The sequence below is a fragment of the Myripristis murdjan genome, chromosome 5 (genome assembly GCF_902150065.1).
Source record: "Myripristis murdjan chromosome 5, fMyrMur1.1, whole genome shotgun sequence".
In the NCBI taxonomy this organism is placed as follows: Eukaryota; Metazoa; Chordata; class Actinopteri; order Holocentriformes; family Holocentridae; genus Myripristis; species Myripristis murdjan.
In genome coordinates this window covers 31360632-31377672 of record NC_043984.1, presented here as the reverse complement: position 1 = coordinate 31377672, position 17041 = coordinate 31360632, and the positions used below count along the sequence as shown (strand labels likewise).

At 40.5% G+C, this 17041-nt stretch overlaps 1 protein-coding gene across 1 annotated transcript; it reads right to left on the bottom strand.

Annotated features, from left to right (window-relative positions):
* Positions 1-64: 64 nt before the first annotated feature.
* On the bottom strand, positions 65-14524 carry elk4 (ETS transcription factor ELK4). Its single transcript, XM_030051561.1, has 6 exons — positions 14319-14524; positions 10202-10416; positions 8016-8777; positions 7392-7631; positions 4273-4392; positions 65-3654 (listed from the first exon to the last, which is right to left on the bottom strand). The coding sequence occupies exons 2-6, from the start codon at positions 10406-10408 to the stop codon at positions 3556-3558; spliced, it is 1428 nt and encodes a 475-aa protein (XP_029907421.1). The 5' UTR covers positions 10409-10416; positions 14319-14524; the 3' UTR covers positions 65-3555.
* Between the last annotated feature and the right edge of the window lie 2517 nt (positions 14525-17041).

Here is a 17041-nt window from a genome sequence, read left to right as displayed (position 1 = left end):
TTAAACAAGCTGGACACTAATGGTGCAAGTCAAAGTGACAGTCAAGACTAAGAGACACAGTATGTTAGAGAGAGATCAGTTTTTTTTTATTGGTCTCACCATCTGTTCAGATATAAACACTTCCTCTACGCCTCTCACACATCAATACACCACTTAAGACAAGTAGCTTGTAAACATTTGTAAAGTATCAAACGAATATAGAAATGGACAGAACAAAGCAAGAACTGTAGAAGCAAAGTCGATGTGTGCCATTCATTTTAAAAACTAAATTTTACATTTCAAGGAAAGGTCAAGGAAATACGTCATCAGAGGACAAAAATTAAAAAAAAAAAAAATAAAAAAATACGCAACTGATTTGAGTCCAAGAGGACTTGATGGAGAAAACTTTTGGGTAGGCCTCCGAATCATTATCCAGCTATTTCATTGTTCTTATCAAACCTACTGGAAAATACAGTATAACTTACCAATTCTAGTTTGATGACTACAAATTCATATATTTACATAAAATAACCTACTGTTGTAGGGCCTAATTAAAAATCATTGTAAATCTGCCATTTGATATATAAAAGATTAGATTTTACTCTTTGTTTTGCAGTATAAAGTACTTAGTGCATAATTTTAAGCTCCCTTTGGGAAAATATACAATACTTCTTATAATATGCAAATGTCAACATAATCTCTTCAAAGAGGACAGGAAATCTGAGTTGTAGAAAAGTGATAGAATCCAATATTACAGGAACCCCAAAAATTTTAAGTGCAAACGTTTCACCACAACATCTGCATTTACAATAGCAACACTATCAAAACACTTTACATATAAAACATGGATTTAGATTTTTCCTCATAAGGCTTTGATTCCCAAAATAGCTAATGCCACCATGGAACAGCCACTTCCCAAATACAGAGGAGGAAAACAACATAAAGAAAAACACATGCACAAACAGAACATTAAATCAAATGTTGGCTAACAGAAAACCCAAAAATAGCTACTTCTCACTATCTGGCTGTTACAAAAATAGAAATTAATCTTCAAATTCTATTGGTGTTACAGGAAAATAAAAGGAGATTAAACAAACATAAGAATGATAAACAAGTTACTGTATATATATATATATATATATACTTTCCGAGAAGATCTGTGATCACAAACATTTAAGCAGGTAGGAGAGAGACGGGGCCGAGAGGTGGTGAGAGATAAATCCACCGTGTACATGTGCTGCAGGCCTGGACCGCGACTCAAACACAACACGGCCTTGCAAAACTTCCATGGTGTGCATATCACTTGTTGTCGTTTGTCTGTACAGTGACGCATCCCAAAGAAAACGGCAGCACCTGGGAGGTACTGGACAACAATCAGCGAAATCAAACTGTCATGAGCTGCACTGGAGTCTCAACACATAAAAATCCCTCTGAAGCTCTTCTCACAACTTCCGGGGCTCTGGTTTGGTCTAAGCAAAGATATGGCATAGAAAACATTAGACCTAAACAGGAGTTACGTCTTGTTTATCTATATTACCTGTTAAATTGTGTGAGATAAACTTGGGCTAGGCTGTAAGGCACCGTATCATTATGACTGATTGTAGGTTAAGGGGGCACGCGTCTGTTAGTGGAGTAAAAATGAGCATAACTTTCCCCCCTAGAAGATTCGCTGGTCGTCCATCCCTGGGTTCGAGCGTGACACTTGGACAGACACTGTTATCGTGACCGTCCTATCCAACTATCATATGTAAACAAGTTTGATTACTAATTCCACATGTTCAATGGCATAGAGGTGTAGTATCTTACTTTTTTAGTCTGTCTCAGACATATGGCTTCAAAGTCATTTTAAAAAATGGGGCTTAATTATTTCTTGGCTGAAACCTCTACAAAGGGATTTATATGGCAAGGGAGGTGCTGAAGTGCTCTATAACAATTTTCTGCAAAATCCAGCTGGGGTTAAAGGTTAATGCATTACACATGGCTAAGGCTAGGTCAAGCTTAAGGCTAGACTGTTAGGAATCTAGCCACTAGAAGGGAAGGAGTTTAGGTAACCGTGCATTCACACTGTGAGCAAGAAATCATCAGAAGTCCAGGCATTTGCTATAGAGCTGAGTGATGAGGGAAACTTGGCCGACATGCAGGCAGTCAACAAACTTAGAAGAAAACTGAACCATCAGTCATCGGCCGTCGACAGCCATCAAATTTCCACACTTGTTGTTGCCTTTGTGATGTGAGTATTGTGAATAGTTATTCAAGCACAAAAAGGGACAAGGAGTTGACTCCAGCCACTCAAAGCTGCTCACTGCTCAAATTAAATGTGACATACGGCTGGGCTAAATGTTGCCAGCAAGCTGTTAACTCCAAAAAACAATGCAATGTTACCAAAGGCAACAGAAAATCAGTGACACATACATGAGTCATCTGGTCAAAACTTCATAGCTGCAGACAGCTACACAGATAGAATGCAAACCTCTTGCACTGCCCATCAACGGTCAAAATAAAGCAAACCATCAACCAAGTCTCTCACAGTGTGCATGCACAGCAAGGGTTATGGCTTCACTGTCTCTGGTTCATACCTGAGAGTCTACTGGCTGGAGACAGACCAGGCTATGCTGGCTTTCAGGACTATTCTACTGCACGTACAGTAGGTGTGAGGGCATACAGCAACCTATTGAGGAGGTATGTTTAAGGTTTAGCTCTGATATGGCCACATGTCACGGTAAGACAGTTATGGTAAGGGTCCTATTGGATATGGCTATGGCTATTGTTCGCCAGCTCATTAGTTTCCAGAGTATCTAGCACTGTACACTCAGGCAGGAGAGGCAAGGCTTGACATTTAACTTCAGGCTGAGAGCTGGGTAAAAGATAAGTTTTAGGTAAACATGCAAGTTATCAGGTTAAAAATAATGCCCTTCAACAAGAGCAAAGGGGGAAGTTAAGGACAGCTGGTTAAAACATTTAAAAGCACACAGAGCAACAACAGAATCATTGTCAGCAGAGCAGAAAAAGGGTAGAGCCTAGTAAGTCTTTCTTTGATGGTAGCACGGTTGCACAAGTTGAGAAGGAAATTCTACAAAAGGACAGGTTCAGATGTCTGAAATCCCACTGGTCTGTCTGTTCAAATATGAAGCATATTTCTGGCTGCTCAGTGTCCAATCCACATACAGCGAACAGTTGCCATGGAAATTCCTCCTTCTTTCCAATAGCTGAGGAGCCCAAGAGGCCAGAGGAATTGAATACAAACGTATGTAAGGAATTATCACATCAGTGTATGTGTGTGTGTGTGTGTGTGTGTATTTAAAACCGCATCCTCACAATGATGCTGAACCAACTGAATGTGTTACCCCCATCCATGAACATGGACTGCTAGGATATTTCCGAATTCTCCCTCCATATGTTTGATTGTAGTGTGAATTCTGTGGCAGGGAGCTAATATCTTCATCCAAAATTAGAGGCACGACAGTGGTGGGAATGGCAGTGACTCAACTCCCAGATCAGTGTCCTATATCTGGGAGCAAAAGTCGAAGGTGGAAGGGAAAGTCAGGTTTTCAGGGTCAACGGTGGAGGGGGTTACTCCTATGTTTTCTGGGGGTCAGGGGAGATGGGGCCTGGCGTGTTGGTGCCGTCCAGACTGTGCACCGGGATCTGGAACTGGGGGGTGAGGACCGATGGAAACTGGAACAGAGCAGAGTAGAGTGTGTTAGGACACATTAGAGAAACACGGATTAAAAGCTGTGTTTATACCCTTTTTTAATGACTTTCCCATGACTTCAGCATAAAGTGTAGCTTCAGTTCCATGACTGTAAGGAACTACTTTCAGGGCTGCCACTGAAAAGGTGTTTTAACAATATATATCTTAAAAGTTATCCTTTATTTTAAATACTATATATATATATATATTATATATATATATATATAGTAGACACTATATATATAAGTGTCTAGAAAGTTTTTTTTTTTTTTTTAGACCAAAAATATGGACAGTATTTTTGTAGAGATCTATGAAAACACAACGCACATCCTACAGTGCCATCACAATGGCTCTACCATGTGCTGTTTTTTTAAATTGGTCAGTGTTTCTTTAACAGATCTGATCCTGCTATTCACAGATTACTCAGACTTTTCCACAGCTTTTAGGAAAAAAATAATTTTTCAAAACTTTTCCAGGGCCTGGAAATTATATTTTCAAATGTACTGGATTTCCAGGTTTGTCACGACTGTATGAAGGCTGTAAAAGACACTGTTTGGTGATGATGATGATGATGATGGAGAATGTATGGTACATGTACTGACTTGGAATAGGTGGCCTCCCTGGCGCCGCGTGGCTGGGCTGAGCGGAGCAACGGGACTGAGCGTGCTCCAAAAGTGGATGTTGGACAGCAGAGGACTGGGAGTCAGCAACAGAGTGGGAGTCTGAAGAAGACAGAAGAAAAAAGACTCAGGATCAATTTTGATTTTTGAAATTGCATCACTGTATGCCCAACCTTCAACTGAAAATGGTTGCTCTGCCATGGCTGTACTTTAAAAATCTGCATCTCATTTTAGTCTGTTTACACTGCATGTACATTATGACTGGATTACAACCAAACCATGGTCCGCTGTTTCTGCTGCTTTTCCATTCTGACAAAAATAACATTCTGGGGACATTACCACTGCTACTAGTGCTTTTGCTGAGTGAAATGTTGGGATGAAAATGGTCCAACTTCAAGAAGTTGAACACTGGAGCAGTTTCAACCCAAGAATATCAATACTGACCATCAAGTACCCACTTCTTCTGAACTGTACATTGTTATGAGGATATAACCTATTTCAAGTTGATCACTGAAAGGAGAGGGCAAAACTGGGAGGGGAGAATAGATTTAATCAACAACTGCCAGGAAAATCCAGTTGACCCTGGGCACAAGATATGTGTGTGAGGGGACTGGTGGTCTGAGGAAGGATCTCATGACCAGACCTGACCCGCCTGGGAGGGACAGAAGAATAACAGCATTGTCCAAACCAGCAGATCTAATAGAGTCCTAAGCGCCATACAGTAGCACACGCTGTCATGTGGTCTGCAAACAACATTGCCAGTAACAATTAAAACGTCACGAATACAAGACATACCAAGGGCAGGGAGCATTGCGTCACAGTTTACTGCTTTACACTGCTACCACCTGCTGGTCAGGAACAGCAAATAGTGACATTTTGTGCCAATTCTGTCCACAGCTCATCTTCAGGCACCCCAAACACTTAAAAGAATCAAACTTGCATTGTATTAAATACGTCCATAAACACAAACCATCTTAAGCTATGTTGTATAGGCATTTTGTGACAAAAAGGGGGTGAACCTAGGAAAAATTGCAACAGAAACTCTTTCAACTTTTTTAGTCTCATAAGTATGTTGCTTATAACATATCAAAAGTCCTAAGAAATCCTAGTGGTGGAAAGTATTGAAAAATGCTGAAATAGGTGATGTCCCAATTTCCCATTGACACCCATGTTAAAACAATGATTTATGTAAACTAGGCAAAAAGTTCTGCACCGCTTTTTCAGTCTATAATTTCTCCCCTTTATTTATACCCAATAGTGTTTTATCTTATACCGTTGTAAAGCCTGATTCGTCCTCTTTCCAATGAGATACAACTTGTAAGGATCCTGCATTTCTGGAATGAGTGACACTGGTAATTGTGTGGGAAGCGACCAATTTTTTTTTGGACAAAATCCCCTGCAATATTTTTTCAGTTAATCATTTCTCCCATTAAACAATACCGACTGGTGTTGTCTTTTATACCGTCAGAAAGCCTGATTAGTCCCCTTTTCATTGAGAAATAAGTTGTAAGGATTGTCAATCGATTGGTATGACCAACATGGCTAAACATGTCCCCGCCCCCCCTTTTTGAGAGGAGCAAAATCCCATTCAGTGTTTTCAGTTGATCATTTCTCCCCTGTGATAAGACCGATTGGATTTGTGAGTTATACTGTTGGAATGCCAGTCCCCTTTACAATAGGGTATAACTGTAAGTCTGGAAAGAGGATGAATCAGGCTTTACAACGGTATAAGATACAACACTATTGGGTATAAATAAAGGGGAGAAATTACAGACTGAAAAAGTGGTGCAGAACTTTTTTTGCCTAGTTTATGTTTTCTTGTCTTAAGTCCGGATGCAGTATAGTGCTTGTGCAAAAGGAAATCCTTATAGCATATGTATTTTATGAAAAGAAAGGGGTGAACCTCACACTAAGGGGAGAAATGATCAACTGAAAACACACTGAATGGGATTTTGCTCCCCTCAAAAAGGGGGTGAGGGGACATGTTTAGCCATGTTGGTCATACCAATCGATTGACAATCCTTACAATTTATTTCTCATTGAAAAGGGGACTACTCAGGCTTTCTAACGGTATAAAAGACAACACCAATCGGTATTGTTAAATGACAGAAATGATCGACTGAAAAAATATTGCAGGGGATTTTGTCCAAAAAAAATTTGCTCGCTTCCCACACAATTACCGGTGTCACTCATTCCAGAAATGCAGGATTTACAAGTTGTATCTCATTGGAAAGAGGACGAATCAGGCTTTACAACGGTATAAGATAAAACACTATTGGGTATAAATAAAGGGGAAAAATTTTAGACTGAAAAAGCGGTGCAGAACTTTTTGCCTAGTTTACATAAATCATTGTTTTAACATGGGTGTCAATGGGAAATTGGGACATCACCTATTTCAGCATTTTTCAATACTTTCCACCACTGGGATTTCTTAGGACTTTTGATATGTTATAAGCAACATACTTATGAGACTAAAAAAGTTGAAAGAGTTTCTGTTGCAATTTTTCCTAGGTCACTTTGCATAATGCCCATACAAATGAGAGCATATATGAGAATGTCCCGATGTTATGCCCAAAAAGCATGTTTTTTTGTTAAAATTTTGTCTCTAATCAGCAGACCAATTACCATTCAATCAGTCAAAAAAAAAAAAAATCCTTGTTTAAATCAAGAATTAATGTTCCTGTTTTTTTTTTTTTTTTTTTTTTTAAAGTTTAGAGGTAATGATGTACACAGTAGTTTCTTGTGCTGATTTCCCTTCCAAACCTCCTGAGAAGCAATGCAGTTATCAAATTGAATCATGCCCTCAAAAAAGTCAAATCCATATACAGAATCATACATTTTAAAAACTGTTATACTCCATTTTGTTATCTATAAAAATAGCCTCTGCTGTCTTTTTACTGATTTTCTACTTTGTTATTCTGCTACGTTGGAGCCTTGATCCTTGCTGCCACCACCTTGTGTTATATATTTTCCTGTTTTTTTTTTTTTTTTTTTTGTTTGTTTGTTTTAAAATGTATTTATTATGTTTACGTCAGTGGCTACTGAAGTGTTACAATCTCAAGGAAAGCTCACTTTACCACCAAGTTCAGCTGAGCTCATACCTGCAGCATTGCTGGTGTGAGAGAGGCAGTAGGCAGCGAGGGGCTGCAGAGGTTCCTGGGTGAGAAGTCGGAGGTGGTGACCAGCAGAGTTGGCGGGCTGAGCTGCAAGATTTTTGGCGGCTTGCGCGTCTTTCCAGAGCTCTGAGTGCTGCCTGTGGTGCTGCTGCTCACTGAAGATGAACTGGTGTCAGCCTCCACTGCAGCTGGCTCGCCTCCAGACTGACCACTGCCACTTTCCACCTACAAGACAGACGGAGACAGATGATTTCTAGAAGAGGGTTTCTATTTATAGCAGAAATTAAGTACACTGACTCTCACAACTGTGAAGAGTGTCTCACGTTTGTTATTCTACTACAATGGTTGGGTCAATTAATAAAGATAAGAGTGATTGCTTTGATAGTAGGGGTGCCACTAATTTTGTGTGTTCACAATGTTAAAAATACTACAGTACTTTCTAAAACTACACAATAAAGTGGACCTAATGAAGTGGACACTGACTGTATGTGTGTGTGTGTGTATAAAAAAAAAAACTCAATTGTTCAAACAAAAAAGGTAACACATCTTTAGAGAATAAAGTGGTTCAGATTTTAGGATTTGTGTGTAATAGTTTTTGTGGTTACTAGCCTTGGCCTCCTGAGACTGAGTTTCTGTGGGCAGAGAGGAGATGGACTCGATGTCGCTGTCGATCACCAGCTCCTGGCAGGAATCAGGCACTATGCTTGGGGAGGGGCTTGGCGAGGTCAGGTCTGATAGGCTGAACTGCGTTTCCGATGGGCGGATGTGTTCAAATGAATAGGCTGACGGAGGCAGCAGCGAGGAGTGTGCGGTCATGTCCTCGTTCCTTGGAGGTGGAGCTTGGAGAGGATACAAAGTTTGGTTGGGCATCAGGGCCACCTCTATGGCAACCTGAGGAGGCTGCGTTGGCTTCGGAGGGCTGTTTCCAAACTTGATGACGGACGGTGACACGGTGGGCTGTGGCGGCTGAGGGTGCTGCGGCGACGCCTCCTGGGTCTGGGCTGCAGTGCTGGTGCCTCTCCTGTCACCCATCTTCTCTGCTGGGTTCTCCATCTTGATAGACTTGAAGAGCTGGCGTCCGTTTTGCAGTGATGTCAGGGTAAAGGAGGTGTACAGGCCGGAGTGGATGTAGTCGTTGCGGCTCGACTGCTTGGTGCTGGAACCTGAAGTCACTGAGCTGACTCCCGCTTTGCTCCGGTCCCCGCACTCACCCTCCTGTAGGGTGTTGTCCCCCCTCTCCGACAGCAGCGGGACACCCCCCACAAGCACATCCCCGCCCTCTGTCCGAGTAGCAACATCTCCTTTCAGGATATCAGGGTAGGACACAAAGCGATAGACAAACTTCTGACCATTCACCTTCTTTATGATATTCTGCAAAGAAGACAGAGAAACAAATATTATTGCAAATCATAAAAAAATAGGTTGACCTTCTTTGTGCATAAGGTAGGAAGAAAACAAATCCTTCATTCTCATCTTTACCTCTGACAGTCAAAGCAGGGAGAAAACAGCACAAATAATTCTGTAGCTCAGGTATTAGTCCTCTACCACAGAGGAAGTAGGGGCCAGAGAGGCACAGAGAGCAAAAAATAGCAAACTAAGACCACAGAAAAGCCTTCTGCGTGGGACAGCTCCATCCTTCCTGTCTGTACCAAACTAGCAGCCAATCATGCTGCAGCCAAACATAGCAGAGCAACCCAGCCCAGAACGCCCACAGGGTCGGCTGTGTTTAAGCCAAACCACAAGCAGAGTGGGAGACAGAGTGCTGAGACACAGCCGTCATGCTTTGGCTCGCTTTGCGAGGGGCCTGAGCAGTAGCAAACAATAACACATCGATTGACAGTAAGCTGCTGTTAGATATGTTCTGAGGGGGTGTCATTCATCCAAAAAGTAAAACAGAAAAAAAACAGTGTCTTCCAAGTCTTTGCACAGTAATGACAAACTGCATTTTCTTCTATTTTTTCTCTGAATTCAGAAGAATGATACATTGCCTTTTGTTTAGTTTTCAGCACCTGAAAAAAAACATAATGTTCAAGAAAACTAGGATGAGGCATGGAATGGTTAATTTTAGGATTTTTTTTTTCAGTTGTACAGCAAAACAAATCCTAACTCCTGACCTGAAACTTCATTTGTTGTCTATAAATTCCAGAATATATTAAATTTCCAGCAAATGACAAAAATAGATGCTCCTACGATTTAAGACTTGCAGGAGTTAAGATTTTATCATTATTCTCATTATCATTGTTGTTATTAGCAGTAGTAGTAGTGGTTGTATGCAGCCCAACAAAAGTAGCAGAATGGATGGCTCACCGAAATGCCCCTCAAACTGTTGGTAAAGAATAAAAAGACCTTGTGCACATTTAATTTGGTGCTAGATCTATCAACATAAATCTGAAAACAAAAATGAATCACATTCAAAAAATGCATTTGCTATACTAGTTGTCTTTATTCTGCAGAGGGTAGGAGCAAATCTCACCCTGACAGCCATTAACGTTCTATGGACAGAGAAGGTGGGATCTTATGAGGGGGGGTTTGGCATTAATCCCTCTGACACACAGGTGGTCACATGACTCAAATGTTTGCTGAGTTTTGCATTTTTGCACTTTGGAGCAAAAGGGATGTGTGTCCGTCTTTATTTTCTGATACGGTGCGGGACTCCAGGCTGTTACACTACCTGTCTGAAGTGAAAGTTCTGTACCAAAAAAAAAAAAACAAAAAAAAAAACTGAGGTCTGACATCAAATACAGGGCAGCGTGTTTCTGTCTTGTAGGAGAGATGGGTTGATCTGATGCGATTACCTTGTCATAGTAGTATCTGAGAGCTCTGCTGAGCTTGTCATAGTTCATGTTGGGCTTGTTCTTGCGGGCTCCCCATAGCCTGGCCACCTCCTCTGCCTGCAGCAGTTTGAACTCCCCCTCCTCATTGGTCCAGCAGATCAGCTGCTCGTTACTAGAATCCAATAGCAGCTGGAGAAGGAACTGCCACAGGGTGACAGAGCTGTCCATGTCGCTCACTGGAGGACAGACACAGGAGAGAAACCAGTCAGGCTAGATGGACTATACGAGTGCTACAGACTGCGTAACAGTATGGGATACACTAAACCTCAGAGAAGGAAAATTCCACCCTCGGATACCCTCACACTGTCATATATCATCAATATGTGATGTTCAGTGCATTCCAGGAGTTATTTTGTGCTGAGGTTACTTTGTTGTTGAACCCGCTGACTCCCTGCCAGTCTTGCCTACTTGTTCTTCATTTGGAGATTTCAGATATTTAGCTGAATGCCGGTTAACACTGCCAGGAAACAGACAAAAACTTGCTCTGTTTATATGCAATTACTAGAAGAGGAAGAGCGAGCCATTTTTTTTTTTTTTTTACTGTACTTAAAGATGGTTTCTGTTGTGAATTCCTCTTCATATTTCCTACTCAAGGACAAATGTTTTGTGAATACAAGGCATGAATGCATCACATTGCAAGGCAGTGTAAGATGGTGAACTACGTTTTTGAAGTAGAAAACTGAAATACCAGACAGCATTGACAGTCATTGTATAAAACACGCTTGGTTTTTTTTGTCCATGTGAGCTATAAGATATGCTGTCTGGGACCCCGGGAAGACAAGCTTGACATCTAGACATTACCTAATGGGGAAATTTAAATATGATCAAAACCACATGAATACAAATTATGTTGAAAATTATACTGCTAATAGTTTTGAGACATATTATACTCATTATAAGTAATCTTAGTGATCTTGTGCTCCACCAACCTATGCCAGGTAAATAAAAGTAAAATCAAATTAATTAAAATTCTACAATTGCTAGTTGTAACTAGCAGATGTACACATTTAATTATGCAGCCGTACAGAACTGTGTGTAAGCCTTGGCTCCATAAATCTGCTGCTGGTCCTCCCTTTGTGGTTGTGATGGTAAAATTTGGTTATAAGCGTGTTTTGCCTGAAAGCTACTTTGACAGTTAACCAGTCATCACTTGGACACCCAGTCGTCTTCCTTATTGGATGGTAACCATGTTTTGCTGGTGGATTGCACAGTGTGGAAGGCACTGTGACTACTTGAATTTTACTTTCGTTTTAGGCACTCTACACCTGTGTGCAAACGTGCAGTTTGGCATTTCTTTGATTGTATTTGTGGGGGAAATGCACTGTTGTCCTTTCACTTTTATAAGCATGGCTTCCTTCTCTGAGATTAACAGAATAGAGGAGGACAAGGTGCAAGCTGAAGGTGTAATCAGGTCCTCTATACAGCGAAAGAATTCAGATGTAAAGAGATTTCAGATCATTCCTGTCAAATTAAGTGTAAAAAAAACCTACTCTGATTTGTAGGCTATTTCTTCTAATCTTGCACCTTTTCTTGACACATGTTGTTCGCCGGTTGTTAAGTCATCTTAATTCTGGTTTCTGCAAATGTCTTGATGACGGTTTAACATTAAAATGTTTATAAATTACAGTAATGAGCAGCACTGAGGAGTGTGTGGGAGTTTCATCATTTTTTTTCCAATTTTATTCTGAAACATTACAGGCATGTGTGTGTGTGTTTTTTTTTTTTTTTAAACCTCTAACTAAGCCTCTTTGGATCTTACCGAAATGTTTGAACTGAACTGCACTATTTATATCCTTCTGCATGCATCTATTTATACTTAGAAAGCCCGGGCACAAACCCTAATTTGCCTTTTCTCCATGAGAAATATGAGATCTGAACATCACGAATGCGCCTTCACTGAGTTGTATCACTCAATTCCTGAGCCACAGAACATGTAGCTTAAACCAGGGATGCATAAGAAACACTTTCCACTGTCAACTCTGAATACTGACTTTAAGTACTGGTTGTTACAAGGGAATAAACACATAAATTATTTCTACTGACCAGTGTAGATCCTAGATCATAAGTTTGGGGGCAAGAGAAAGCATCACGAATGAAAGTATTCTTGTCCCCCTTTGGAATGATCAAACATCATGTAATGAGTCAAAAAAGAAAAAAAAATCAAGTTACTCTGCTTCAGGCACTGGCACATTACATGTGGCACAAGGAAACTAGAAGAACTTTCAAGACAAATATCCTATTTGCGCCTGAAATTGGCACATTGTGCACTACCAGCATGGGTAATTGGCACATCTTTATTTGAGTCACCAACATTTCAAACCTAAAAGTCTGCATGAGTTTCCAGCGCTCTTGCCTGTCACCCCAGATGGGTGCATGTCTGTTTGAGGGGCAGCATAATTATATGCTCTCCAGAGGAAAGTGACAGGTTCCTCTTTTAATAAAGGGAAAAGCTTCCTGCAGACAGCTGATGTGGTTTGTCTATGCACAGTCAGACAGATGGGAGGGAGCCTGCAATGACTGACAATGAAAGTAAGAACAAAAGTAAAGACAGACAGAAAAATATAAGTATAAAGTGTGGGCAGACAAAATAGAATCACCAAATATATGAATATCAAGCAGCTAATTGGACCTAGGGCCTCTCTTGTCCTTCAGAGCAGCTTCACTCCTCCTTGTCCTGCTGCCATCCTGCATGCTGAACTGTGTGCAGCAGATACCGGACTTCACTTAGAGAAGCAAAGACTCCAGTTTGTGAGAAACTGAGGAGGTGAAAATCTACCTTCAATACACACTGAATGCCAGCTAATTAGGGCCACCAAGATGTCTGACTTCATGACAAACTCCAGATGTAGAAAAAAAAGCTTAAAAAAAAAAAAAAAGCCATGAAACTTTTTTCTAGGCCTATTGCTTAGTTCTCCAGATTTTGTTCGCATTGCACCAGATGATGCGTCTTTGTGTGCTGACCTTGGACACAAATTGTCTCTGAATAGCAACCCTAGCTTTGTGAATCTTGAAATGCAGCTTTTGGTGAGGCTCTACCAAGGAACGGTTAAAAGTACATCCATCACTTTCCCAATCCAGTTTGTCTGTAGTCGGCCTGTGGTGTCATAATTCTGAAAACTATTCCCTTTACCGTGTCAAATACTTTTGTAGTCTCATCAACACCTGCACCTGCAGCAGCGGCCTCTTACTAACCCTGTTATTTGGCTGACACCTGTCACACCTCGTTGGAGAATGAAAAACAGTGAATACAGCTCTGAGTACTGTTTGGCATTTAGTTCGCAATGAAACAGATATTCCCATTGTTAAAATTAAAATTCCCTTTTCAAGAAGTGTTGATAGTCTTTGATCCACCTTGCAGCATCTGTAATAGACAAAGTCACAGCCTACATGTTTGGTTAAGCGATACAGTGATCAAACTGATGCTACAGGTCTGCTGTCTAATTTGTGCTGTGCCTCTGTGTGTGTGTAAGCCTCTTATAGGGGAGAGTAAATCTGCCCTGACTCATCCAGACCTGCTGGGTTGGAGACACACCCCCACACACAATCTGTCCCAATCTGTCATCGTAAAAAAAAAAAAAAAAACGGGTGAAATCGGGGCAAAAATAGGACAGCGTGATAACCACTGCCAAGGAATAAGATTACCAATGGGCATTATGTAACTCCTGACATTAGCAGCTATCTACAGTAAGGCGAAGGGGGGGTTGGATTGAGTTTGGCACAATCCAACAAACAGCAAACACTCCATTAGATAGTGTTAGTTAGGTGATATGAGTCATTTTTACACAGTTAAGCTCCATTTCTGAAGGCGCTCTGACTTTGAGTGAGTGGTTTCCACAAGCACCCACAACAAAATAAAAGACCACTTGTTGGAGGAGCAACAACGGACGCTAACGCCGGTTTATTACTGTGGCTTTTTACGGCTTAAAGTGTGTTCCTCACGGTGGAGCTTACATGATATTTTCGTGTTTTGGCATGCGTACAAACGCCTGTCAGCTCCGACAACGAGCCAAGCTGTCAACGTCAGTTTTGCTAGGTAAGAAGTTAGCCAGCTACACGTTAGCTTGAATGCTAACATTACCTCGCTCGTAGAGCCCGCTGGATTTTCGAGTCGTCCAACCGCGTCGAAATATTTCCAAAACATCGCTGTGGCGCTTGCTAGTCAGTCATAACTCGGTAAACAAGATGCAACAAACTGTCAGGCAGATAACTGGGCGGAAAATACATTAAACTGTCTTTGGCTTGTTCTGACGATACAGCGTTAGAACAGGAAATGATGCTGCCTTCGAGGACTCGGCGCAAACTCCGACATTCAAGGACGAAAGCCGTAAACGCAACAGGCACGGAACTTGCTGCGCTTTGGACACAAACAACAAATGAACCCTTAATAACAAGAGGTAGGTAGGTAGGTAGGTAGGTAGGTAGATACTTTATTCATCCCGCAGGAAATTCACATTTTCTTCAGCAGTATCCACAGATTACAAATTAAGTAAATAAAAAAATAGAAATAAAGAATAAGATCTAAGTATAACAGAATAAGATCTGAGTACAACAGAATAACCTAAGTACAACCCTGTGTGCAAAAAGCAATGTGCAACAACAACAACAAAAAAAAAACAGAAAAAAAACGTGTGCATGGGTGTATAAAATGTGCATAGAGGTAGGTCAATGTGCAAATTTAGAAGAAATGTACAGTATACACATGATAAATAGCAGTAAGCAATATAGACACTATGAACAAGGATTATAAAAAGATAGGAATATGAACAATTTCAACAGAAGTATTAACAGTTAAACAGAAGTAATAACAGTTAAACAGCAGTGGAAAATAACCTAACCTGAGGAACACACGCTCCGACCGAGATTCAGAGTTAGTGTGAAACCATGAGACCAAGACCGTCGACAGAACCTGACGCCCGGTACTGGGAATTCAGGAACTGTCAGACTTGATCCAGCCTTATGGAATCATTTGAAGAATAATACTTTGTGCGATTGTGGTTTATAATACATAAAAAAAGTGTCATAGAGTGACTTTGTGCTGTAGCATGAAGGGGAGAAGTCGCACATTAGGCATGCCATTGAGTTTAAATCAATTTATTACAAACAAAAACGACAATGAAAAATGAGTAGTTAAAAGACACTGAAACAGTAACACGCTTTATCAACATTTATATAGCATTCCTGCAGAGTAGGCAAGGTGTTTTATGTTTTATTTAGGTTTTATACATTGTTATGTTTCTATGTGAGTGCAAAGATAAATTAAGTTTACTGAATTGAACTGCAACAACACCTTATATAGCATATACAGCTGCCACCATTTCATTTGTTGACTATTTCAATGCTTTCCACGTCCCTAAACGTCACAATTCAGCAACTCTTGTAAAAATGATAATGACAATACCTACTTTACCTGCTTACCATGTTGTTGGGTCGGTCGTCTGTGGTGCTCGAATCTCCGATGACTCCGCCGGTAAGTGAAGGCGTCATTAAACCCATGCTGAGATCACTTCCTCTCTTGTTTTTTTCTGTTGTGTTGTTGTAAACTACGCCAACAGATTTCTTTATAAAAAAAATTAAATAAATAAATAAACGAAACGCTGTAATTATATTTACTTTTTTGTGACGTAGGCTAAAGCTGAACCAAGGCTTCATGGTGTCGGCGCGGCCTATAATCTCTGTTAAATTGAGCTGAATAGACACATAAAATCAAAACAAATGCAAAACAACCTTTGCTTTGAGCTGAGGAGGAAGTAGGTTTCAATGTGCATTTACTGCCTGCATGCACAAGAACTATAACCAACTGACAGATAATAAAGTCTCCAGATATCAGCAATATTTTTTTTAAAAAAAGTCCTATATTGCTGTAATAGCACTGGGAGTGAAACATCATTAAGTGAAATAAGTCACTGTAAACTTACAACTGAGTGCCATACCCACATTTAGGTCTCTGCAGGATTATTGTGGTGATATGTAGTAGATGAAAATATCATTAAGTAGGCTAAATCACATTATTGCGATTCTCTATTTGGGTGGATTGTGCATCAGCATTATAAAAAATGAAGACTGATCTGAGTCCTATAACTATAATGTTGTTTGTTTATTTGGTTATTTGTTTACTGGTACTGAAATTAATTCCAGATTATGTGCTCTTTGAAATACTCCATCTGACCACCAGGTGTCAGTCTAACGCCTTAAAGCAGTCACATATTGGCCCTCTGCGTGTTGTGGTGCTATTTACCTTCATCCTAGTTTGTTCTTCTGTCTGATTTGGACACAGAAAAGAGAAGTTTGTGATCAGGGATGCAAACTAAGCCTGACCACACCTTTATCTGTGAAACAAAATTCAATCCCAGTCATCATAGTAAGCAGCCACTGACTGGTGTAAATTACATAAAAAGTATTTTTAAAGTTAATGAAGCCTGAATCAATGATATCTTTATTTTTGCAATTGGTTAATTCATTTTCAAAATGTAAGAGACCAAAACAAAGAAGATTTATCCACAAAGGGGCACAGGAGCTGCTGTCACTGAGCTGATTTCTCATGCCTGGTGTCAAAAAGCGTTATGGGCGCCAGTGTGAGTGAGAAGTGATGAAAGGAGCCGAGCCGAGCCTCCACATCATCTTGAAAGGGCAGTCAAGCGCTTTGAAATTTCTAAGTAGACCCCCATAATGTGAATCTGAGTTTTCTCTCACTTTGGATGCTGCGTAATTTCTTTAATCCACACAGTGCTGGGAGTGGGAGGTTTGCACTTTGATTTGATTCAAATTTGGCCATTTTCTTTGGTAGCAGTTTGCTTGCCATAT

Bases quoted from the DNA above. Each gene is read 5' to 3' on its own strand.
- elk4 (XM_030051561.1), bottom strand. From the start codon at position 10,408: ATGGACAGCTCTGTCACCCTGTGGCAGTTCCTTCTCCAGCTGCTATTG. The intron at 8,778-10,201 runs GTAATCGCATCA...TCTTCTTTGCAG, and splicing joins TCAGATACTACTATGACAAG to AATATCATAAAGAAGGTGAA. The intron at 4,393-7,391 runs GTATGAGCTCAG...TGTCTTCTTCAG, and splicing joins TCACACCAGCAATGCTGCAG to ACTCCCACTCTGTTGCTGAC.